Below are 25,719 nucleotides of genomic sequence, written 5' to 3' on the forward strand. Positions count from 1 at the left end.
GACAGCCCTCAGAGCCTCGCCAGGGCTCTGTGCGGAACTGCCTGCCCCCCTACCAGGAGGGGAGGGGCAGTCGGGAGGTGCAGAGACCCATCTCTGGGCGACGCCCCTCTGCATTCCGGGCCTCCGTCGCTCCATCTGCAAAGTGGATGAGTAAGACTTGTAAAGTTCAACATTGCCCCGTCCTACGGCCCAGATCGGAGCTGGAATCCTAGCTCTGGGGCCTTGGGCCAGACTTGGAGTGGTGTTGCATTTAGACGTGTGGTTGAGCTCAGGTATGCCCCCTGTCCCCACACAGGGCTCAGATGGGGATGGGGGTCTAAGCCCCCCCTCCCTATCCTAGAGCCGTCAGGCAGTGCAGGGCAAGGAGGGTGAAGGGTGAGGAGCAGAGAGGAGGAAGTTGCTCACCTAAATTTGGGGTGGTTTTGCTGGTTTAGACTTATGGCAGGAAAGTCAGATATGCACATTGCCCTGAGCTGAGGTGCTCCCATGGAAACTGGGTGAGAGGTAGGCCTAGGGGAGGGGGAGGGGGAGAGGGAGGCAACACCCTCCTACCTCGACTTCCTGGGCTGGAACCTCAAGGTTGGTCAGGCGCACGTGTGTGTGTGTGAGTGTGTGTGTGTATAAGAATGAAAGAGAGCCTGTTTTAAGAGAATCCGGGCCCAGCTCCAGACGGGCGCAGGGCCCCCACGCAGATTCACACAGATCCACGGGAGTGGTGGGAACTGGGAAAAGGGCCGTGAAGACAGGCCAGGGTTTAACCCTGCGACTGTGCTCTTCCAGGTTGAACTTGTGTGGGTTTTCACTCTGTGCATGTCCACACACGGAAGAATTCTTTCCAGAGGAGCGTACACACACACACACACACACACACACACATACACACACACAGCATGGGAATCCTGCTGGTTCCCACGGCTGAACACACGTGCCCTCTCACACACGCAAGCCTTGTCCACCTGCCCTCCCACACTGCTGAAACATGGACACACACCCGCGTACACCCCACAGATGTACTGCACACCAGGCTCCTAAATTCGCACCCCAGCAGGGCAGGTGCATGCACCTGTGGCTGTTAGAGCTATTGAAAATAATCGTGGTGAGCCAATGTTGTTCACCTCGCACCACCGCGAGACCCTGCCCCAGGCAATTCACCTGTGGGAGCTGGTGTAACTCCCAGCAACTCTGAGTGCGCCCGCTGGTATTCCCACCCCACGGACGGGGACCTGAGGATCCGGGAGCTTAAGTGGCTGCCGAGGTTACCCTACCAGGGTGTCAGAGTGAGAACAGCATGAATTCCAAACCTGCACTCAGTTGTCAAGAGGCTTGCCACACCTTGCCTGGTTTTGGACCTAACTTAGCTATTATTTTGAGAATCCAGAAACTCCTTGCTGAGCCCTAGACCCTGAGATCAGGGGTCAGGCACTGGGTGGCCCTCTCAAAGAATAAGCAACTCTTTGCTGAATGGGAGTGATAGACAGAGTTCCCTCCTACCATGGTCTTTGAGTATTAAGGGCTGTCCCTTGCCCACCCCTCTGGCCTCACGTCTGTACTCCAGACCCTCTGACTTTGGTTCAGAGGCTCTGATGTTCCATGTCTCCTCCTGCCACAGGGCCTTTGCACATGCTGTGCTGCTGGGTGGAGCCCTTTTCCCTAACGCATTCTAGTTGTCCTGTGCATCTCTAACCAAATGTCACCTCCTTAGGAAAGCCTCTCCCAGTTTTCTGACTGTCACTCTAGCCACATATCTCTCCTTCAAGAACCTGCCACAGGTGTTATTTTGGGGGGACGATTGGATTAATGGCTCTCTAGTGTTCTGAGGCAGCCCCTGGATCGGAGTCTCTTATGATGAAGGGTCTTAGGGTATACCCAGTCCCCGATTTCCATAATTCCAGTATCATCAGAACAATTTTTGCACATCCGCTTACTGGCTATAGGAAATAATAAATTCTACTACTTATTACTTACTTCATATTTTCAGGTACATAAACTTTATAAATGTAAACATATATTTAAACGGGGAATTTTATATCATGACCACATAAAATCAGTATTGCTTGTCACCAACAGAAAGTAATATGTGAAAATATATACAACCGGGCGAATCCATGTTATCAAATCCTGGCTGGGCGAGGTTGGCTGTGCACGACTCCAACCCCGAGCACTGCTCTCTTTGCGCTGAAAGGAGTAATGACCAAGTGTTGAGAGGTGTTTGAGACATACTGTCAATGAACTGAGGCCTTCTCTTCAGTGTCATCAAGAGGACCAGAAAAGAATGGGGAAAACTTCTTTACTGTGGTTTCACGTGGACTTCATGTCCTCCCCAAATCTCGGGCCACCTGTGATCCTCTCCCACACTTTGAGAGAAACTGGTTGGACCCAATGCAGTTCACTCAGCACTGCCAAGGTGTTATACCTGCTCCGTGGCAGGCCCCTGAGAGTGCCTGCTGTGTGCCAGGCCCTGTGTAAGGACCTGGGGGAGAGCTGTGGAAGCCCTGGGTGGCAAGCCACCCCCTGACAATTCTGGGCTGTGTGATGGGCAGCGGACCTCCATGCCTTCTCCTGGAAGCCCAGGTGTCATGAGAAGAGAAGAGATGCAGGTGGAACAGGGCTCTGAAGTGTGGGAGGGAGCTCACCTGTTCTGGGGGGGTGGAGGGGTGACACAGTGCCTTCCAAGGTGGGGCTTCCACCAGGGGTCCTCGGAAGGCAGACTTTATTGTATTGCTTATTTTCTGCATGCCGTTTACTTTAACTTTATTTTTCCATTATAGTTTGCGTTCAAGATTATTTTGTATTTGTTTCAGGTATACAGCGTCATGGTTAGACAGTCAGTCGTGTACTTGACAAAGTGTTCCGCTCGGTATTCCCAGTGCCCGCCTGGGCCCGCACGCAGTTATCACAGTATTACCGACTGCGTTCCCTACGCCGTGCGTTCCATCCCCGGGACTGTTCTGTAACTACCGATCTGCACCGCTTAATCCCTTCACCTTCCCCACCCAGCCCCCTTCCCATCTGGCAGCCAGCATCGTGTTCTCTGCATTGAGGAGTCTGTTCCTATTTTGTTTGTTTGTTTATTTTGTTCTCTGGCGCAGAGCTGTTTTGCTTGTTCTTAAGTGAAATCATACAGTATTTGTCTTTCTCTGTCTGACTTACTTCACTCGGCATGACACCTCGGAGGTGAGACTTTAGCAGGCCCTTAGAAGAACGTTTTGTATTGTACAGCTTTTCATCTTGTTTTACAGCGTGTTAGGAGATAGTCTAAGCAGAACACACATGATAGTAAACACAAATGCAGTTGTTTGAGTTGAAAATGAATTGACAGAAAGTTAAATGTGAAGTAAATAATAAACAACAGTAAGTAAACAGTAGGTACGGATCTGTGAGTAGCAAGGGGAACTCAGCGGTGCAGCGTGTGGGTGGCTGGGCAGCGCCCGGCTGGAGTGTCCAGTGTGTTAGAGGAAGAAGGAGGGGTAGGCTGATGGGCCACGATGGCCAGGCTGAGTTGCTATGGCGATGGGGAGCCACTCAAGGTGGCTGAACAGTGGAGGGTCCCACAGCCCACTGTGGCGGCCCAGGGGGAGCCTGGGAGCCTGGGGAAGAGGCAGCAGACCTGATAGGTATCTGCACAGGTTCACACCCCAGCTCCACCACTTACTGACGGTAGCACCTTGGGCTCAGTTTCTTAACCTGTAAAATGAGGATAAAAACACCCATTCAGGAGACTTGTTGGGAAGATGAAATCACACAACATATGGAACGTGTTTAGCGTAAGTCTTGACGTAGAAGTCTTGCTCGGTCAGAAGCAGCTCTGCGGTTGTGATTGTTATTAGCACGCAGCCTGGGTGAGACACGGGGAACCCTGGCGGGGGGTGGGGGCGGGGGGCAGAGGGGCAGGAGCGAGAGGAACAAACACAGAACTCAGGCTCAGAGAGGGACAGCGACCTGCTCGAGGTTACACCAGTGACGCGTGACAGAGCTGGGCTTGAATAGCTGCTTGCTTCTCAGTTTGCAGCAACTGGAATGTTTTTTCGTTTCTGAAAGTTTTTTTTTTTAATAAAGAGCCAGTTCTCACTCATACCTCCACCCACACAAAAAGAAGGATTGGAAGCAGGAGAAGTTTTAGTTGGACGTGGGCAAGAGCCTTCTGGCAGTCGGAGCGACAGAATGCTGGCTGTGGAGTCTCCAGCCTGGACAAGTCGAAGAGGACTGTTCCAGGTAGCTGAGGCTGGTGGCCGCAAACTGGTCCCTCCTGAGGACTGTGTGTGGCTCGCAGACTGGTTCGCTTTGCCCAGCTTCGAAAAAAATTAGGAGGTTTTACTGAAGTAACAGCGGTCCTAGGCGAAGGCAGCACTCACCTGGAGCTGATGAGACGGGGCACTAGCTGCAGGCCCCATGGCTCCCTGTTGCCTCCCGGGCCCGAGGGTGACTGCCAGGTGCCAGTGGGGGGGGGAGCTGTTTTCTCCCACCTGGCTCCTTTTGTCTTCCACGTCACCTGTCAGGCCCCTGCTGGTGTAGACTCTCCCTGGGCTAAATTATACCTGGAATTCTAGAATGGCTTTGCTGGAAGGGCCCTGGGAGGTGGAGAAACCCAATGCCCCCGTTTTGCACGTGGGGAAACTGACGCCATGCCTTGCCCAGCGGGTCAAGGACTCCACCCCAGTTTCCCCAGGCACTGCGGCCACAGTGGGGACAGGCGCTGAGGGCGGCCCTAACGCACTGCCGACCTTGGGGTTCTCAGGCCCCCCTCTTCCCCAGCGAGGAGGTGCGGACGCCAGGTGATACTGGAATTTGGCCTGTTGGAGCAGATGATAAATCTAGACCTTTAAGGAAAGTTCAGCCCACGTCTCAGGAGGCCCGACTAACCACATCTGGTGAGACCATTTAAAGAGAGAACCAGCGTTACACACACAATCACACTTTTATTCCCCTGCCCCCTTGATTGTAAAAGCTCTACAAGCTGGTTACAGAGTGTTTGGAAAATCCAGCAAAGCTACGAAGAAAATGAAAATGTGCCTTTCGAGGCCCCTGCCCCTCACAGCCCTCAGGGGGAACCCCAGTTAACAACACTCTTTGATGGTCTCTTGGCTCACACACGGTTTTCCACGGTGGAGAGCGGTTGGTGTGGGGGTTTCTCTTTTAAAAAACGCCAATAGTCAGAACGGTAGTTGCTCTGGGGGTGGAGGGGAGGGGAGGCTGTCTGGGAGGGGCCTCTTTCTGGGGCGGTGGGAACCCTGCATGTGGGTCCAGGGAGTAGTCACAGCAGGTACGTACGACGCAGGTAAAAATGTGCCCACCTGTGCACACCGTATTTGTCTGTTGTACTATATAAAGTAATGCTTGGGATTACAGTTAATAATGGCGGCTCATTACAAAGACACGGAGAAGGAAGTACACAAAACCTTACTCTTCTCTCGTCCCGTGCCCAGAGGGAACTGCTGCCGACAGCTATTCCTCTGTGTGCTCTTTGTCCCACCACACAAGGTCCCCGCGTCGGTCCTGAAGGTCTGTGAGCATGGTAGGAGGTGCCAGCTGTGCAGGCCGAGTTCCGCTGGTCTCCGGTGGGGGGGGCTCCTTCGCAGGCCCTGGGGTGCAGGGGAGGGGCCCGGGCTGCACACTGGCTCTGGCGTGTCTCTCCTCTTCCTTCCCAGCTTTCAGGCTGTCCCCCGCCTGGGCTCCTGCCGAGGAGCAGTTAAAGGCCCAGCCGGGCTGTGCTCACCGAGAAGGAATGGAAAGGCGTCGATTAAGTTTCATGGAAATCATTTTGAGGGGCCCACGTCTGGCCGACGGTGTTTGGGTTCTTGTGGTCCCGGGCTGGGCTGCCAGGTTGATTGTAAATGGAGAGTCGCCAGCTTTCCTTCCTGCAGCCGCCTGGCCCCCTTCACGGCGCTTCCCCCCAACGCTTGGACAGCTCATGAGCCCCCGGGGTTCAGGCCTGTAGCAGGTAATGTGCTGGCCAAGAGCTCAGAGTCCTGTTAACTTGGAACACTCTTTCTTGTTCCTGGCTGCCCCTTCAATGGTTACCGTGTGTGCCGGCAGTTGAGCCGATCTGTGAAAGCCAAGGGCGTCCCAGCCTGTGAGCCTCGGTCTGTGAGAGGTAAACAGCTTTTTTAGGCCCCACTCGAAACGGCAGGAGACAGACCCCTGCCAAGGCTGGTGGCCGCTGGTGGCCGCTGGTGGCCGCAAGACAGACCAGGCACAAAGGGCCCAGAGGAGGGGGCAGACTCAGCCAATCCGGACTCGGGTTGGATTCTGGCTCTGTCTTCTCTCGGGGAACTCAGGCAGAATCAGCCTCAGTTTCTTTATCTGCAGAGTGGGATGTGCCTGCTTCAGCCCCTGAGATCCTTGGGTGGCGAAGCCAGTGAGTAGGCGTGGAGGGCCTGGTGCATCCTGGGCGTCTGGAGACCGTTGTTCTTCTTGGAGTGACAGTTCTGGAAACTGTTGTTGTTCTTGGGGTGACAGTTCTGGAAACTGTTGTTGTTCTTGGGGTGACAGTGAGCGGAAACTGTTGTTGTTCTTGGGGTGACAGTGAGCGGAAGGGGCCAAGAGGGGGACGGTGTCTCTACACACAGGCTGGGACTCGAGCTTTGTCTGACAGGATGGGTAAAAAGAAATAATTAATAACAATAACAGCAACACCTTTTGCTTCTCCCAAGGTCTCCTGCGTCTGTTCTCTCCTCGTGTCTGCAGGTGCACCTCTGAGCGAGACAGGACAGGGACTGGAACCCCATTCGCAGGTCGGGGGGCTGTAGCCCCCCGAGGAAGAGGGAGTTTAGCTCCCTGCTCCCCGAGGCTGGGATGCAGACCGCAGCAGGGGCACAGGGTGCCCCAGACTGGAGCTAGATAACACGAAATCAAATGGCGAGAGAGGGTCGGTCCCTTCTGAACTCTCCTCTGGTCTTCTAGGCCCAGGGAGGAGGCTGCCTTCCGTGGTGAGGTGCCTTGAACACCTTCCAAACGCGGGGCAATGTTTTTTCTAGAAGAAAGGGAGAAAGCTCGTTCAGCCTTCAGGAGGTGACCCGCTGTCTCTAGAACTTAATAGCAGTGTTTACGTTCATTACTTACTTGTTCTATTAAAAATAGTTTATTTTTATAGAAGTAGAGCAGTAAAATAAAATATTTTATATGAGAAATGGATATTTATTATTTAGTTTTATTATCTTATTTATATAAATATATGATTATATAAGATATATACTATAGCTACGATAATAATAAATGTAAATATACTTATATAAATAAAATAGTATGAAAACCACCCAATGCATCGCTGGTTTATTTTTGGAGTTTTATGCCAGTTGGTATTGATTTTTCAGTTTAAAGTGGTGATATAATAGTAACTATAATACGAACAAAAAAATAGCAGTGAAGGCTCTTGCTTAATGAGAGCTTATTAAATGGTAGCCCCATGCAGATAATTTACATTTATTGTATCACTGAATCTCCCTGAACTCTTTAAGGCAGGTACGATTACAACCTCCAGTATTATCAATGAGAAAACTGAGGCAGACAAGTGTTAAGTAATTTGCCACGTCACATAATTAGTCAGTGGCAGAGACAGAACTTGAACTTGGGCAATCAGGCTGCCTTCTCACAACCGGTATGGTGACAGAGAGTCTCCCTTTAAAATGCAATTGTCTAAGTCTTTAAAAAGCTGAGTGGACTTGAAGAAAAACAGCAAGTGCTAATAGTACAGATGATGCTAAGATACGTTAAAATTCACACAGGGGGCAGCGAATGGCTAAATTTCCCAAAACAAAATGAAACAAACTCAGGCCACCTCCACATGCCCACAGGGAAAGAGGCCCAGAGAAGGGAGGCACCCGCCCGAGGGGGCACAGTGGAGGGGACCCCAGGGGACCGATGCCCCAGGAAAAGCTGGGCGTGGCCGGGGAGGGCTGCCAGTGGAACTGACTCAGCATGTCTGAACTGACTCAGCGTGTGTGTGTTTGCAGGTGCCAGACAGTGTCCTCTGACTCCCTGCTACCACTGCTATCATTGGGACTGCATGGGCAGGGGGTAAATAACTCTTGGGGTCTAGCCTTGCTGGGGGGAGGCATTGAAAGAGGGTACCAGGCCAGATGAGCCAACCGGTCTAACGACGTGAAGACCCTCCCCCACCTCAGTGTGAATTGAAACGAGGCCCTCGGGGGCAGCGCTCTCTCGACATCAGGGGCCTCTGGTACACCGTCCCTCTGAGCCCCCCACCGAGACAGTGCCAGCCCCTCTTTCCTTCAGAGGGGGCTGTGGGCATCCATCCGAGCATTCCACAAACAGGCGTGGGGGCCGCCCGGTGCCCAGCACTGTTTCGGTACTAAAGACGCTGCAGGGACACTGGCATTTGTCTAAGTGCCCTGGGCTCACACCCCCTGTTCTGTAGCTTCCTGGCATTAGAATCTTGCTGGGGTTGAGAAATGCCACCTTCCTCCTCCTCCAGCGCTTCCGTCTTATTTCCCTGTCTCCAGGGGCCTCCATTATGTAAATGAGGGTTCTTATTTATTCTCCTCTTCCCTTACATTCCTCAGGGATTGGTGGACTCAGAGCCCGCAGCCAGTCTGCGGCAACCAGAATGGCCTCCATGACGCTTCCTAGGAGTTAAAAATCATCACCATAGGTTCTGTTATTGTATCGGAATTGAAACCTCTGACCTTGACCCGCTTGCCTGTGTTACACATGGAAAAGCTGTGTTTGAGACAGGCACATTTTGTTCAGTTTTCCACATTTGCTGAGCACCTATTCTGTGCCAGGGACTGAAGACCCTAGAGGGACAGGGGCCAGTGCCTGCCGTGTCCGTTTCTGTTGCTGCCGACGATCACAAACCCGGCAACTTAAAGCCGCGCGAAGCAATTATCTTGCAGCCCTACGCAGCACACGTCCAACCTGGGTCTCGCCGGGCTCACGTCAAGGTGTTGGCAGGCTGCATTCTTTCCCGGAGACCCCAGGAGAGAGTGTTTGCTTGTTTTTCAGCCTCTGAGAGCCCACCGCATGCCTTGGCTCTTCCTCCGTTTTCAATGCCAGCGGCTTCTCATCGCTCGGATCCTCCTTCCACAGCCGTGTTCCCCGCCCACTCTTGCGTTGTCTGCACCTTCTTGCACTTTTCAGGGCCCTTGTGACGGAGCTTGCCTGGATAATCCAGGATAACCTCCCTATTTCAGGCCAGCTGATCATCAACCTTTATTTCATCTGCAACATTGATTCCTCTTTGCGATGTAAAGTATCGCGTTCTCAGGTTCCAGGGATTAGGGTATGGGCATCTTTGGGGACCGTTATTCTGCTTACCATTCCTGTCCTCGGGGAGCCTGGGGTCCACTGGGGGAGACAGCAATCAGCGTGGAAGCCGCTATGACAGGGACACCCCTGAAGCCCAGAAAAGGGGACACGTGACCCAGGGAGGTAGGGAGAGGGAGGTCAGAGGAAATCTCGGGGAAGCGACGAGGGCTGGCCTGAATCCTGAAGAACGAGAAGGAGCCGGCCAGATGGAGAGGGTATGAAAGTGGAAGGCGTCCTCGGTGGAGGAGCGGCTTGTGCAAAGGCCCAGAGCTGACCGACTGAGAGAATGCGCGAGTCGTTGCGGCAGAAGCACGAGAGAGGCAGCGGGGCTGGGGTGAGACCGCGGAGCTGCACAGTGGCGAGGCCATGGGGGGGCCTGGGTGCCCGGAGGCCACGGGGGGCCCGGAGGCCGACGCTTTCTGAAGGCAGTGGGTTGGGGAGCCTTTCAGGTTTGGGGCAGGAGATGGAGGGGGTGGTGTCTGCATTTGGGAAAGGTTACTCTGGGTGCTGGGGGAGAACGGCTGGGAGTGAGGCTGGCCAGAGGTCGGAAGTCAATGAGGAGGCGATTCAGTGGGACGGATGTGGGGACCTGGGGCAGGTGGGGGCAGGGAGCAGCACAGAGCAGAGCGAGTATGTCCGTGAGCTGTTGCAGGCAAGCAGACTGCATAGCCCATGGCTGGGGGTTGTTTGTGGGCAGGGGAGGCGGGAGGAGGGGGCAGCATTAGGAGCAGATTTCTTGGCCTAGCAGTCAACTGGATGGTGGGGCCATGACTGATGTAGGGATGTCGGGGGGGAAGTAGGATTAGGGAGGTACTGGCTTGGGTCTGATCTGTTGGTGGCCTGTGCCTAATAGATGTCTGGGGGAGGTATCCAGAAAGCAGCTGGCTAGATGAGTCTGGAGCTCACAGATCACTTATATTGATTTGTATCGGTCAGTTATTGCCGTGTAACAAACTGCCCCAAAACTCAGTGGTGAAAACAGCCACCACTCATTATTGCCCAGACACTTCATGCTGACTGGGGCTTGTCTGATGTAAGATCAGCATCGCTGGTAGCTGCAGGTCTGCAGGTCAGCCAGGTGGTGGGATTCGGGGATGCTGACCTCCCTTGCCCTCTATCCCTGACCTGGATGCCTTCCTTCATTTTCCTCTCCACCTTGGACCAGAGAATGACATTTGAGCCAAGACCTGCAGGGAGTGAGGGAATGCTGATGTCTTGAGGAAGAGTATTGTAGGTGGAAGGAACAGCCAGTGCAAAGGCCCTGCGGTGGGATTGTGCCTGGGGTGTTGAAGGAACAGGAGAGAAAGCCAATGTGGCTGGAGGAGGTGAGCGAGGGGAAGGAGCAGGAGAGGAGGTCAGAGAGTTAGCAGAGCCTTAATCACATGGGGCCCGGAAGGTCATGGGATGTGGCCACCAGCCTTGTTGTTACTGCTACTGTCACTTTTCACCCTCTTCTCCTGTCCCCTGCAGGACCCCGCGTCCCTGGACACAGCCATTCAGAATGCCCTGGCAGGCCTCTACCCGCCTTTCGAGGCCACAGCGCCCACTGTCCTGGGGCAGGTGTTCCGTCTCCTGGACTCTGACTTCCAGGGGGATGGGCTGAGCTTCCTCCTGGATTTCCTGATCCCGGCCAAGCGCCTGTGCGAGCAAGTGCGCGAAGCAGCCTGCGTAAGTCGGAAGGGGTGCCCTCCACATGGGGCGGGAAGGTCACGCGGCCCTTCACTCTCCGACAACTAGGAAGAGGCTTTCACGTCTGCACGTTCACTAACGGGGAGGAAGGCCTGGATGAAGGGCGTCCTTGTGGGTTCCCTGGCTCAGGAGCCTGCCCTGGGGCTGGCACTGTGGGCATCACGGGGCTGGAGAATGTTCCAGACGTTGCCTGGAGCCCTTGAGGCCTTTCTTCCCAGACCCCTTCAAACCCAGACCTCAGAGGGGTGTCTCCTGAGGCAACATGGAAGTAAAAGTGTTTTAGGCAGGACTCATGAACTGCAAATGGTGGGTCCTTATTCAGACAGGGACAGGGTGGTCTGGCCTCAGACCCAAATTTATCCACTGATCAATTCCCTTAAGGACCCTGTGTGTCTCTGTCTCTGTTTGTCCTTGCTTGCCGGCATCATGCTTACGGGCTACATGTTCCCACAAGGTGGAGCCCAAGACAGTTCTGGGATCAAATCCTACTCTGAAGAGGAAGCTAACTCTTCCCCATCAGCTGCAGATAGAAACATTGCAAGGAAGGATCCTGACTGGGCAGGCTTGGGTCCTATGCCCATCCCTGGGCCAATCACAGCAGCCAGAGGAGTGGGGTACCAGGATTGGTCAGCCTTGGGTCATATGCTTACTTCTATGGTCAGAGGGCGGAGACTGTTTCAAGGAAAGGGTAGGAAGAGGCCTTTGGAGACCCAATCCTCAGATGCTCCCTGCTGAAACTTGCCCACACCCTTCACCGGGTTGCCACCTGTGCCCTGCCATGCTGTAATAATGCCCATCCTCCTGCCACCCAGCCTCAAGAATCACTGAGAGGGTCTTAGGCCCCACCAGTCTTTCCTGAATTGCCGATGCCTGTCAGGGACCTGGCATATCAGAGCAAAATGTAAGGATGCAGACCATGTGCATCATTTCAGTGGTAGAAAGAAATGCACTGTGGCAGCTAAAAGTCCAGGCTTAGGTGCCAGCATTAGAGATGGTTGGAACTGGAAGGAAACTGGATCATTCATTTAACATGCTTAGCACAGTGCCTGGCATGTAGAAGTAGCTCCACACGCATGTGTTGTCATTACATGGAAGGAAGCCCCTCTGAAACATTTGCAGCCAAACTCCACGTATCCACATTGCGTGATTTCATGCACATCCACCCTCAGCCTCCTTCTTCTCCCTGACACGCTCCACAACCACCCAGTTCCTCTGGCCATTAAAACTGCATCTGCACCATCCTCTTCCCCATTTCTCCCTGGGACAAGGGCCGCAACCTTCCCGTTTCTTTATTTTTAATTATAGGTAACTTTGCTTAATTGTAATTATAGGTGAATTAGTGTCACCTCCAAGAAGTGGGTAGGTAGTAGGGTGGAATTAACCACATGGTTTCAGGGCCACGGAAACCCCAAGTTCTTATCCAGGCTGGATAGCCAGATTTACAGTGTAACTGATATGAACTAGTTTATCAAGTTGAGGTAGAAGTATGGTCAAATCTCATCATTTCCCCAACTAATAATTCCAGGAGACACCTGCTTAATTAGCAGGAAGCAGCGCCTCCTACAAACACATCCAAATGACACAAGATTATCCAGGATTTACTCCATCTACAGGAATGAGACTCGTTTCCAAAAGCCAGGTGGAGAATAACCTGTTGTCAGTCCGGCGGAGTGTTCTTTCTGTTGTGGCCACATGGCGTCGCTGTTGAACACTGGTCCCGCGCAGCCCTCTGAAGGGGCTCAGCTAAGCTTGATCACTGGGTCCCATCACGGGGTCCCGGCCTCTCCCGGGTGACTTGCTGTGTCTACCTATACCCAGAATTTGCTGGCATGTACCGTTAAAACAATTTTTAAAATATTTTGCTTCTCCTGCTATGTTGTTACCACTAATGGCAAATAAACAATTAATAAACAAACACACAAATAAGCATTCAAGCCCAGAACAGTGAGGCAGGGTCAGAGTCCCTGACTTTCCCTCAGGCTTGTTTCTACTTCACTTTGTAACTTCTCTACTCAGAAGTTAGGGAGTGATGTAAAAGCAGTAAATGGCCTCTTTATTTTTTCAGTAGAAAATCCCCACACTTTTCCACAGAGTAAATGTTGTCAAAGGAATTAGTGTTTATACAACCCACGTCTTTTATACACAGGTGTCATATCAAGGTGCATGCCATTGCCCGTACTTCTCCTACCAGCCCAACAAAGCAAATCCGTGTCGTCATTCCCATTTGCAGATAGAAAATAAGGAAGTTCAAAGGAGCTGAGTGGTTCGCAGGCATCTGCCACCCAGACCATGGAACCCATGTCCCCCCAAAGTGGAGGGCTCAGGCTGGAGCCGGGGTGAGGGGAGTCTGGACGGACAGACAGGGAGGAGGACGGAGTGTGCGTCAGCAGAACGGTCCTCCTGGGAAAGGTGCTTGCTGACCAGCGCCTGGAACTCGAGCTCGCCCCCCTTGAGCCAGCGGGCTAGCAGGCTAGCAAGTGTGTTTAAGGTCAGGGCCAGAACCAGGGTGAGGCATGGGGCACCAAAGGCAGAATGTGGCCGAGGTGCTCACTCTCTGGGCTGTGAGATATGCAGGTCCCTGACAGCGGGGCCTCCTTAGATCCCACGGCCTGGGCACCTCTCTTCCTCACCTGAGCCCTGGCCTGTTCACTGTTCCTTCTTGGAGCCGGGAGGGAGCGGACCCGCCGGTGGGGCTTTCGGACTCTCTGACGCCCTCCCCGTCTCTCCGCAGGCCCCCTACTCGCACTGCCTCTTCCTGCACCAGGGCTGGCCGCTGTGCCTGCAGGACAAGGTCGTGGTCCACCTGGCCCCCCTCAACCCCCTCTTGCTGCGCCAGGGCGACTTCTACCTTCAGGTTGAGCCCCAGGAGGAGCAGTCCGTCTGCATCAGGGTCAAGTGCCTCACCTTGGACCTGCGCACAGTGGACACGAAGCCTGTCCCCGTGTCATCCTACCCGACACTTTTCACCCAAGAGTGGCTGGAGGCCTTCAACAGTGACTTTGAGGGAAGTCCTCTCCACAACTGCCTGGTAGCTTCAGAGCAAGGGATCAGCCCTCTGCCCTGGGCCAAGATAACCAGCCCAGAGTTTGTGGATGACAAACCCCAAGCAGCGACTGTCCTCTCCCCGGCCTGGGGGTCCCTTCAATTGGAGGCACTCGATTTGAGTGGCCCTCAAGGGCTGCACCAGGCCAGGTCCCCGGGAAGCCAGGTGCTTCCTGGCCAGAGCTTGGCCAAGGATAAGGGCAGGGCATGTGGGATTAAATACCCCGGACTCATCAAGGTGGAGCAAGCCAGGCCTGGGGAGGTGGCCTTCAGGGTGGACGATGTGGCCATCCAGGACTTAGAGGGAGATTATGTGGCTCTCCTGGGCTTTTCCCAAGAGAGCAGAGGAGAGTCTCTGAGTGAGGAGGTAGACACGTCCCGTGGGTGTCCTGTCGGGGCACTGGAGGGTCTGCCTGGGACTAAAGAAATCCCTTTCTCTCAAAGGGTGCTGCCTCTCCCGGGGGCCAGTGGGGGGCCTTCCCTGGGGAAATGTGCTTGTGCAAAGCCAGCAAGCACGGAGGAGGAGCCTGGCATTTTGGGCTTCAGGAGAAAGGTCAACCATAAAGCCCCCTCCCACAGCTCAGAACATCAACCCCCAGAGCCCTACCTCAACGCCCTTGAGAATCCACTGCACTGTGCCGCTGGCCTCAGGACAGATGTCTCAGAAGAGCCAGCTGCTTCCAAGACACAGGAGCCTCCGGGAAATGCAGAGAATGTGGTCCCGCCCAGGCCTGGACCAAAACAGACCTCCTCTCCCCGGCTGTGCCCAGCTTCTCCTCCTGTGGCTCCAGCCCTTGAAACCAAAGCGGGAGAGAGGACCAAACAGGGAAACTGGAGATCTCCCAAGCCTGTGCCTGGTCCTGGTCGAAGCACCCCCTCTTCCAGATCCCCCACTCTTGGCCTCAAGTTCTCATTCTTGAAGGGGCAGAGGCAAGCCCCCGCACCCCCAGAGAAAGCCTCGCTCCAGCATGACGGGCCCTGGAAGGTCCTGTGTTCACTCTACTCTCACAAGCCCAGCCAGGCCAAGTGCTTGGGGAAAGGTAAGGCGCCCGCTTGCTCGGCTGGATGCGGGAGCTGTTCTCTGGGTGGGGTCAAGCGACAGGGTGGTGCAGGCTGTCGGGGACTCGGGGACGAAGACCCATCTGGGCTGCTCACGCTCAGCAGTTCAGAGCACGGAGTGGCATGTCAAGAGGCTTAATGTTGTTTGGTTCTGGGATTGAGCAAGGCATTGTGACTGTGTTGTGGTGGATTGAGTCCACACCCCAGGTTCACCACACACTGGCTGGGTGACCTTGGTCAAGGACTTAACCTCTCAAAGTTCAGGTCTCCCTCTCTGAGCAAAAGGAGGCCTCCCCAGCCTCACAGAGTGGTTCTGAGGTTCAGAGAGACACCAGAAGTACGGACCTTAGCACAATGCCTGGCATGCAGTTGGAGATCAGTAGTTGTACGCTATTATTATTATTAGTCAGAAGGACATTCCCCAGCCCCCAACCCCAGGAAATTCATCTTCTGCTTAATACCCTTTGTTGTTGCTTTTCCCAGCTGGAACAACTCAGACCAAAACATCTGGCCCAGCCGCTGACTCAGGCCCACTGACTGGGGAAAGGGCTGATTTCCCAGAAGCTTCTGCAGGTCCTCCAGACAGAGGCCCCGCTCTGGAGGAGGAGCTGCCAGGGCCCGAACCCGGGATTGGGACTCTGAGTCTGGAGATCGTCCACTCCAGGATAGCGTGCCTGCCAGGTCCTCGGGGTTATAGGGGCAGGTGGAGGGGCAGGGAACCGGAGATGGGGGTGGGGCCCCTGAGCATTCTCAGAAGCTGGTGAGTGTGGGAGGAGACAGGGAAAGTTCTGGATGCTTGTGTTCAGGACTGAGCCTTCCTGACACTCAGGTTTCCCGTCTTTCCAAGGAACAAGTTGGATCATACAGGGCTGGGCAGAAGTATTCTAGGTTACAGTTGTTCATATGCAAAATAATACAGTAGTTCATTAATAATACAAGAACAGACTCTGTTTCATGTACTTGCAACTGTAAACCTACTTTTGCCCCAGTCTATATAAAAGCAATTTCTAGGTATCCATCCAAACATCCATCCATCCATCCATCCACCTACCCACTCACCCACCCACCCATCCATCTACCCATCCAATGTCCATTCATCCATCCATTCATCCATCTATCCATCCATCCACCTACCCACTCACCCACCCATCCATCAAACCATCCAAAAACATGCATACCTTTGTACGTACATTCTACTTTCAGCGAGGAAGGCAAGATGAGTGTCTTAGGTTGGGTTCCCTAGAAACTGAGCCAGAGACAGGGATCCTTGTGAAAGTGATTTATTTTATTGGAGGTTGCTCTCAGGCGAAGGCAGGTGAGGGAAGCAGGGCAGGGTCAGGGAGGAGCTAAGCAAGGGTGTGGCCTGATCCCACAGATCTTGTTCCGCCTTATGGTGCCTGGGTCTGTTGGTCCCAGCCCAGGCTGACCCTGGGCTGGGATGCAGGGTGAGCCCAAGATCCGTCTCAGCCGAGAGCAATTCTTCAGAGAAGAGGGCATCTGTGAGCCATTTACAGCCAATGCTTATGACTGCAGGGGATGGGTGTTCTGGCCTGATGAGGGGGTCTGGGTGAGGTATTAGCAGCGACCAACACAGAAGGCATTATCATTTATGTTTAATATTCATTCACCGTTGCAATGAATACTCATCGAACACCTGCTGTGCCCCAGGCCCCGAGCTGAGCGCTGCGGACTCAGCAGGAAACAAGTCAGATGTGTTCTCTGCTCGCAGGAAGTCGAGTGGCGGAGAACATTCAGCCGGTTGTTACAACTCAGTGTAGAAAACCCCTTGTGACCACGGGGCCACACGGGGCCGCCGGAGGACAGTGTCTGTGTGTCCCCAGAGCCCATTCCTCGAGCTTTACCTCACACGGCACGCAGGACGGAGGGAGTCCAGAGGAGAGTGCGGCTGCCTCTGCACAGAGGAGGAAGTCAGGGATGACTTCTCTGAGGAAGTGGCTTTTGCATGGGGTCTTCACGGATGAATCAGAGTTCAGAGTTAATGGGGAGGGTGAGGGCAGGGAGAAAGGGCATTTCAGGCAGAAGGACCCGGGTGGGCAAAGGCCTGGCAGAAGGCCGCAGAGCAGGTCCCGGTGAGAAGGCTCACACCAAAATTCTCACCGAGCACGTGTGTCCTCTCTCCTCCAGGTGGTCGGGACAGGGTGGGGCGGCCCCTGCTTCTGCTGTCAGCCACCCAGGGGTCCTGGGAGGCTCCATGGTGCAGGGCCTCAGAGGTCACCAAGCTGCTTTGCTACCTGTGCACTGTCCCCAGGTAAGAGGCGGGGCTGGCCGGCCACTCCATCCCTCCAGCCTCTCAGCCCGGAGCCCAGGACACAGTGCTCTCCCAGCAGGGGCATAACCAGAGGCACATGAGGTGGGGGACAAGCAGAGCCCTGGTGTCAGCTCCGAGAGCCCCTTCTCACTGCCCCGTTGCTGCTCTGTGCCTCAGTTTCCCCTCAGAGGATAATAATAATAATAATAATAATAATAATAATAATAGCAGACACTTACATCCCTTCTACTCTGCGTGGTCACTGAGTGCTTTCCAGTAATGAGTCCGTCGGTCCAGTCCCAGGAGGCAGAAACTGGTACCATCCCCAGTTACAGAGGGGAATGGACTCCAGTGAAATGAAACACCTGGCGCCGGTGGCCAGACACGTCGGCAGTGCCGCAGCCCTACCCCACGCCGGCCGCCTCTGGCTCTGTCTGTGAGCTGGCTCCTTGTCGGGCGTGAAGGCAGTGCGTGTATGTTCCCAACCTGCTTGACTGTCAGAATGGCCAAGGGCTCCTGGAAGCCCACAGACTCCCTGGCCCCATCCCTTACGGCCAGATGTCTGGGGGTGGCAGTGGGGGGTGGGTAGGTGTGAAGGGTCAGTATTTTAACAAGTTCTGACAGTTGGCCAGTGTGAGAAATCTAAGGTAATCGCTGAAAAGTGCGATGTGAGCCAGTTAGGGTGTTTTGGCTGCAAGTAACAAATTCCAATTCAAAATGTCTTATCTGATAAAGAAATGTATCATTCAATGTGTCCGCCTTACAGCTCTTTGTAAGAACTTTTTAAAGGAGAGACTTCCTTCCCAGAAGTCCCCCAACAAACTTCTCATGTCTCATTGACCAGAAATATGTCAGCAGGACCCTATCTAAACCAATCATTGGCTAAAGAAATTAGATCCCGGCCTCAACCAATCAGAAACTAGCTCTTGTGGTGGCGGGCATGGGCATATGGAGGAAGTTGGATTCTTCAACCAATGAGAGTCCTGCCCACCCAAAAGGAGTGGGTGAATGCTGGATGACTTACCCACTGCAGCTGTATCCTGATTATTAGGGTGTAAGAGAGAGCTGTGTGACGTACTGTGGGAGCACTGAAGAGAGAGCAATAGACTCTGGAGAAGAATCAGGGAGGGCTTCCTGGAGGGAGGGACACTGGATCTTGGTCTTGCAGGATGAAGAGTCCACTAGTTAATCAAGGCTTCTAGCGGCCAGTTTCCCGCACCTCCCACTAGCTCCTTTCCCCTAGAGGGCCTGGTTTATCCAGCAACACTGCCAGTTCTGCTTACCACCCTCAGGCCAGAAGACAAAACCAAGGGACTGGCAGTCCTGATTGATGCCAGGAAGCAGCCGTTACATCCTGGTCTGGTCAAGGCCCTGAAGGCCACCCAGGTGAGTGGGAGATGGGCAGCATCAGCCTAGCAAGAACCAGGGGCCTGCTGATATTCACGGAGCCCAGGGGGCTCAGGACTGGGTCCAGGCCCCCAGGCAGGGACTCCTAGTTGCAGCGAGCAGAAGCCCCAGCTGAAACGGGCTTAAAGAGAAAGGCTGCTCGTTGGTTCATGTGACTCCACAGTCCATGGGTTATATCCAACTGCAGGTATGGCTTGATTCGAGGGCTCAAATATTGTCAACGAAATCTGGTTCTTCTTGCTCCATTTCTGCCCCTGTTCTCCTGGGAGGGTGCCCTTTTCACCCAGGCCCCTGTCTTGGTGGCATTCTGGTTCCCAAAAGCTCTAAATTCACATGGCCTTTCAATCAAGTCTAGTAGGAAGGAGTGACAGATTTTTTTTTCCCCAGAAGTTTCAGCAGAAGTTTCTTTGTGTCTCCCTAACTCCTCTTGGCTGAGGTGTCCATCCATCATCCAATCTCTGTGACCAGGGGAATGCAACATGCTGATTGGCTTAGACCTAGGTCACATGAGCCCCAGGAATTGAGACTGGGGGCAGGAAGAGATTCCTAACCAGCTGGTACTCGCAGCAGAGGAACTGGAAGTTTGGCTTATGCTTACCTCACGGTCTGATCTCCTCTTCCTCCTCATCGTACAGATGGGGAAACTGAGGCCCAGAGGGGGCAGGTCATCCAGGACGTTTGCAACACAGTGTGGGCCCGCTGCTCTCTTGATGTCCAATGGCTCACCCCCCACCCCTACCACACCACCCCAGCCTCGTGGAGCCGCCCTCCCCAGCCCTGGGGCCTTTCGCTTGCACCTTACTGGGGAGGCCCAGTGGCTTAGTGAAGGCCGGGGCAGAGACACTCTGAAATGCTTTTTTCTTACAGGCTCTGGACCCAGCCTCCATCCATGCCATTCTCTTCCTGGGGGAGAAGGAGGCTGCCCTTCCACTGGAGACATTACCTGACATCCAGGTGAGGGGCAGGCAGTGTCGGCCAGGGCAGGGAGGAGTTGTCAGGATTTTGCTGAGCTGGGGTGATGAGCTGCAGAAGTCACGGGTGAGGAGAGGCCCTGAAATGGTGTAGCGAAGGTCAGTAATTGCAAGGCGCGGATGCCCCAACCCTGCGGCCCTGCCCTGAGTCACAGAATGACTTCTCTCTGGAAATCCCAGCAACACCCAGTGGGCACTGCAGCGTGGTTGACAGCAGCACACGGCGTGAAACCTTTGTGAAAAGCTTCGTCTAGCCAACCCCGCCCCCCTTTCTTTTCAGAAGGGGAAACTGAGGCCCAAGGCCCCAGAGCAAGCCGGAGCCAGAGGGGCCTTTTCCTCCTGACCTTCCTGTGTTTCTCTCGCTCGTTTCTCTCAGCATCTCTGGCTCAGATGCAGCGTTGACTTGGGACTGTGCAGGAAAGAGTCGGCTGCTTCCTTGAATTAGTGTCTTGTGCAACAATCCTAAGTGTGAGCACCTGTGCTCTGCCCAGTCTCAGGGAGTGATTTGAGAGGGCTTCTTCCTCCTGGTTAGGGACGAGGCACACTGTGAGCTAGAGACAGGCTCTTCAAGCTTTACGGTGCTTACGAGTCACGAGGGGATCTTGTCGAAGTGCAAGTTCCAATGGTGCCTGGGACCCTGCATTTCGAACATGCTCCTAAGTGATGCTGAAGCTGCTGGTCCATGGACCGCACTTTGAGTACCAGGGATAACTAGCGGGTCCCCCCAAATCACAAATCCGCCCAGTCCCAAGCTTAGGTGTCTGGAGCTGTTTGTGGCATAAACCTCAAAATTCTCTGCCTTGGAGAGGCAGTCACCTAGTCCCTCCTCCATGTCTTAGGGGAAACTGTTAGGATTTGGTGACCTTTCTCAACAACCTCAAGGAAGAGACAGCACCATGAGAATGGGTCACCAGAGAATGGGACAAGGATTATAAAGAAATTACATGACAAGGGCCCGCTTCAATCAGTTTATGTGATTGCCTGAGAGCTGGACTGGGAAAGAGCCAAGCTCAGAGGGTGCACGTGCTGCGATTGATTCATAATGTCTGCCCTGGGCACAGGCTAGGGGAGTGGCAGTACAGACGCTGTTTCTTTGCTATTCCTCGCCTGGGTCTGGCTCCGCATTTGGACTCCCCAGGATTCCCAGAGAAGACCCGGTGCCCAGAAAGCAATTCTTGAGGCCAGGGCCAGACTCACCTGTGGGAGGTGGACCGGTGCTGAGGCCAGGGTCTGGACATGACCTTGTCAATTGTCTGTGCCCAGTTCTCCTGACTTGCTTCATTGTCTGCAGGTAGAGGTGCTGACCTCCTTCAAGGCCCTCAGCCACCACGTGGACCCCAGCCAGCTGCCCACAGCCCTGGACGGCTCCTTCCCCTACTGCCACAGCGAGTGGGTGCAATTCTTCCAGGTGTCTGCCGTCACAGCCTTTGGCCCCGCGCCCTCCTCACTCCTTTTCTTCCTCCCTTCACCACCCTGCCCCACAGATCCATCCACACTGTCAGGTTCAAAGCTAGTCCCTCGACAAACGTTTATAATGAAGGGGCAGAGAGGAGTGATTGAGAGCTCAGGCTCTGGGGTCTGACCACCTGGGTTCCAATCCCAGCTCTGCTGTGTGACCTTGGGTAAGTTATGTACCGTCTCTGAGCCCTTTTCCTCATCTATAAAGTTGGAGGGGGGTGTACTCATAGTACTTCCTCAGGGGGCTGTTGCGAGCAGTAATTGAGTTAATGGGGGTAAAGAGCTCAGAAGAGTATCTGGCATGTGCTGGGAGCTGTGTCGATATTAGCTGAAAAGAAAATAAATGCAGACATCTGCTCCATGCACCCACACAGCTCAGGAGCTCAGGGTCTGGTGGGGACGGCAGGCATGTTTCTTCTTGTAAGAGGGGATGTTCGAAAACTGCCAGCGCTGGGCTCCTTTCCTGCGTGAGCTTGTCCCTCCTCACCACTCACCGCCAGCCTTCGAGGGGGCGTTTCACGGCCAAGGTAACCCATGAGCACACACGGGGCAGGGCGGCTCACACAGCGGTGCTCGAGATTACCAGTGTAAACCGCATGGAAACCGTGCCCGTGAGGGCCCACTGGGGCTTCCTCCAGACCAGGGCTGCTCCTCCTCAGCACCATCCACAGGTGGGGCTGGATCGTTTGCCGTTGTCGGGAGCTGCCTTGTGCATTGTAGCAGGATTAGCTCTGGGCTCTGCCTACTCTGACCAGGACCACCAAAACGTCTCCGGACATTGCCCATGTCCCCCAGGGGGCAACGCTACCCCCCACTGAGAACCACTGGTCTGTACTAACAGTCTACAGCCTGGTTCTCTTCTTTTTAGAATCACATCTGTGTTCAAAATTCAGGTGGCACCGAAGGGCACGGTGTATCTCTTCTCGTCCCCTGGGCCCCGGCCCCCTTCTCCAATTAATCCACTGACTCTCAAACCACATTTCTGTTTTAAAACCTTCCCTTTAAATGAAGTCTTACCTAGAGACCCAGAATATAAAACTGGTAGTGATGAAGACTAACACTCTTTGGTCCTCACACCAGCCTGTAAGGCCAGAGCTACTGTGACCCCATTTTACAGAGGAAGAAGCGGAAGCACAGAGAGGTTAAGTAACTTGCCCAAGGCCTCACAGCGAGTAAGCAGTGGAGGGAGCTGGGCTGCAGTGTCATCCCTCCCCCTCTCCTCTTTCTTCCCTTCCCTTCCCCTCCCCCAAGGCATCCCCACTGGCCTGGGGATAGCTCAGGCCTTCCTTCTGCCTCTCTCATTCCCAGCAGCAGTGGTTCTCAAAGTGGGGTCCCTGGACCAGCAGTGTCAGCATCACCTGGGAACTTGGTACAAATTCACATTCTCGGGCCCCGCCCCAGAGGAGCTAAGTCAGAAACACAGGAGTGGGGCTCAGCAGCGTGGATGTTAACCAGCTCTCCAGGTGCTTCTGACGCAGCTGCAGCTTGAGAACCACCCCCGAAGCCCCTGCTGTGTCCTTCTGGGTGGGGGAGGCGCCCTCCGCACTGGCCCAGGCTGACACCCCCTCTCTGGTCTCTGTTCCGCAGAAGTCGGAGCCTTTCCTTGCCGACCTCCGCCGGGCCTCCTGCCTGCTACAGGCGTCCATCAAGGAGTTTGAGAAGGGTGATCCCCCTGGAGGGGCACAGGTGAGCAAGGAGCATGGGGTGGGAAAGTCACGCCACACCCCAAATTCCACAGACCAAGGGCTCAGTGAGGGGGACAGTCAGGGTGGGCATGATCACCCCTGTTATTCGTTTAGTCACTTGACTAGTATTTATTGGGTACTCACTGCCTGGGGACCCAGCCTGGGGCAAGCTGACTTGTCCCTGCCCTCATGGAGTTCGTGGTACTGTGGTAGAGGTTGTTGTTAAAAAGTGAACAAAGAAATGGACCTGTAGTTACAAATTGTGCCAAATGCCATGAAATGTACCAAATGCCGCTCACTGAAGAGACGGTGCTTAAATTCAGGCATGAAGCATGAGCAGGAGCCTGCATGGGAACAGGAGGGGGACTGGGCTCCAGGGAGGGGAAGGGCCAGCATGTGCAATGGCCCTGAGGTGGGAGTATGCTTGGTATGTTCTGGAACAGCATGGAGGCCAGCATGGAACAGAATGAGCTGGGGGAGAAGGGTGAGGAGAAACCTAGAAGGTCTTCTGGATCCAGCAGGGGCTGCATCAAAGAGGAGCTGGGTTGGGAATTCCTTCTGAGTGGGCAGGGAAGCTACTGGAGAGTTTTAAGCAGAGGGTAGGTTGCACTTTGGGACCCTTCCTGCTGCCATGCAGAGAACAGACTGCAGGGGGAGCCAGAGTATGGCAGGAAGACCAGTGAGGAAGCCAGGATGGGTGTCCCAGCAAGAGATGAGGAGGGCACTGGGACCAGTGGGGTTGCCATGGCGATGAGAGGGGTGCCTTCAGGAAATGTTTTAGATATAGAAAGGATAGACCTTCTGTGGGCTCTTGAATGCCAGACTGGGGGAGTCGGACACGATCTGGCTGTGGGGAGCCCTGGAAGGCTGTAGGGGGACAGTGGGGACTGGGTCTCAGGCCTCCTTCCCACACTGGCAGGAGGCCTCCAGGTGTCTGAACAAGTCCAAGGAGCTGATGGAGGCCGTGCTGAGGGACCCAGGGCTGCTGGGCCTCCAGCGGGACGGTGGAGCCACCCTGGCCAGGCTGCGGCAGGAGGCCAGCAGGCTGGACTTCAACCCGGATGTCAGGTATGGACACCCAGTCTTTTCCTCCGCCACCCCACACTGTTTCTTAGAGTTTGGAGCTGGGGACCCATAAGGTGGGCCCTGCAGATGCCCAGGATGGGGGTGTTTGCAGGACCCACCTCGTGTTCCTTCTCTGCTGCCCTCCTTCAGCCCCGGTCATCTTCAGGCTGGGGTGGAGGGACAGCCCTGCCTGACTCTGGCCACACTCACGGACCAAGTGCTTTCTCTGACCCAGACACGGGGCTGAGCCTGGCCAGGAAGACCTCAGAGCCACAGAATAAACAATGGATATTCCCGGAAAGTCCCGATTTTCTTCAATGTAGGGGTGGGAGGGGCAAATTGTTCATTAAAGCAGCCATTGGAAATATTTTATCTCTGCTAGAGCACACAGTTCCAAAGTGTGCATGAGCTTCCAACAATTTATTTATTTAACCAACTCTGAAACAGCACTTAGGATGACTTTCATTTGTTTTAGGGGCTTTACAAATAGTGACTTGTTTAATTCCCACCCATGAGGACACTACCACCCACCTAGCCGTATCCTCCTTTTACAATGGAGGAGCCAAGGCTCAGAGAGAGGCTGACCTGCCCCGGGGTCACACAGCTGGGATGTGGTGGGGCCAGGACTTGAACCCAGGCAGCCTGGCCCAGAAACTTGAACACAGTGCCCTGTGCTGTGCCCACAGGCTGAGTCATGCTGGTATGAGCACTGGGCCAGCAGCGGGCCCTGGTACTGGCTGTGGAGTCGTCTCCCTGATCCTCACATGGCCTGGTGCAGCTGGCTCTGTGATTCCCAGAATGTCCCCACCTCACACTGGCTGGGTGCCAGGCCCCTCGAGTCCATTTGGCCACTGGAATCTCCACCAGGGGGCGCTGTGGTCCCACATGATCTGCTCTGGGTGTTTGTTCTGCTGAAGGTCCTGGCAGCTCCCGCCTACCGCCCCTTCCTCCCACCATCAGGCAAGCTGGCATTTTCCATCGCGTTCACGCACCCTGGGCCCTCACCTGGAAGGAAGTGACTGGTGGGGAGCGGCAGCTGGATGGGGAGGCCCAGCGCAAGACTCCCTCCAGACAAGCAGGCTTTCCTTCCCTCCCTTCTTTCCCTTTTCCTTCTGAAGTAAGACTCCCTCCCTGGCGCCCACCCAGGGCAGAGGATGGTAGGATGGGATTTGAGGGGTGTCAGGAAAGCCCCACAATCCCTCCCTCTACCTCAGTGTTACCACCTTTAGTCCCATCCATGATCCTTCATTCATGTCTTGCCGGCTTTGACTGTTTTAAAAATCCATCCTCAGAAGAAGCCTCGGACTGGGTTCCAGTTCAAACTGCCATGCCTGAGAGTCAGTTGCTCTCTCTGGACCTCAGTTTTCCCATCTGTGAAATGGAGGCGGGGGTGTGGAGGGTGTTACAGCTACTCACTATCACTGCAATAGAAATAACCAGCGCCACCAGACCTGAGTGCCCAGAGAGCCTGTGTTGTTTTCAGTGCGAGAGGACCGGCTCTCACCCTGGCGGCCCTCCCCCACCCCAGCGTGTCCTGAGGAGGTTTAGGAAGCACGAGCATCCAGGCTGCCCTCAGACCTGACTCAGTTGGCCGGGCGTGGGCCTGGGCATTGAGACTTTTAAAGCTCCCAGGGTGGGTTCTAATGTGTAGCCAGGGTTGAGAGCCAAGGCATTAGATGATTTAATCCTTGCAAGCAGTCTGAAGTGGGTGCTGTTATTCCCACTTTGGAGAGGTGACAGAACAGAGACACAGAAAGGCTGAGAAATTTGCACAAGGTCCCAGGACAAGAAGACAGCAGGGCTGGGATTT

At 54.5% G+C, this 25,719-nt stretch overlaps 1 protein-coding gene across 2 annotated transcripts in view; it reads left to right on the forward strand.

Annotated features, from left to right (window-relative positions):
* Positions 1-25,719, forward strand: part of KIAA1755 (KIAA1755 ortholog) — a 38,020-nt gene that overhangs the window by 4,308 nt on the left and 7,993 nt on the right. For both annotated transcript variants that reach the window (XM_045833692.1, XM_045833693.1), the window contains exons 2-10: positions 10,735-10,932; positions 13,685-15,035; positions 15,538-15,735; positions 17,200-17,323; positions 18,616-18,709; positions 19,598-19,684; positions 20,993-21,109; positions 22,747-22,845; positions 23,764-23,912. In XM_045833692.1, coding sequence (XP_045689648.1) covers positions 10,735-10,932; positions 13,685-15,035; positions 15,538-15,735; positions 17,200-17,323; positions 18,616-18,709; positions 19,598-19,684; positions 20,993-21,109; positions 22,747-22,845; positions 23,764-23,912 — 2,417 coding nt within the window. The remainder of the gene's footprint in view (positions 1-10,734; positions 10,933-13,684; positions 15,036-15,537; positions 15,736-17,199; positions 17,324-18,615; positions 18,710-19,597; positions 19,685-20,992; positions 21,110-22,746; positions 22,846-23,763; positions 23,913-25,719) is intronic.

Source organism: Phyllostomus hastatus, unplaced genomic scaffold, assembly GCF_019186645.2.
Source record: "Phyllostomus hastatus isolate PE091 unplaced genomic scaffold, TTU_PhHast_1.1 phas_contig_17, whole genome shotgun sequence".
Taxonomy (NCBI): Eukaryota; Metazoa; Chordata; class Mammalia; order Chiroptera; family Phyllostomidae; genus Phyllostomus; species Phyllostomus hastatus.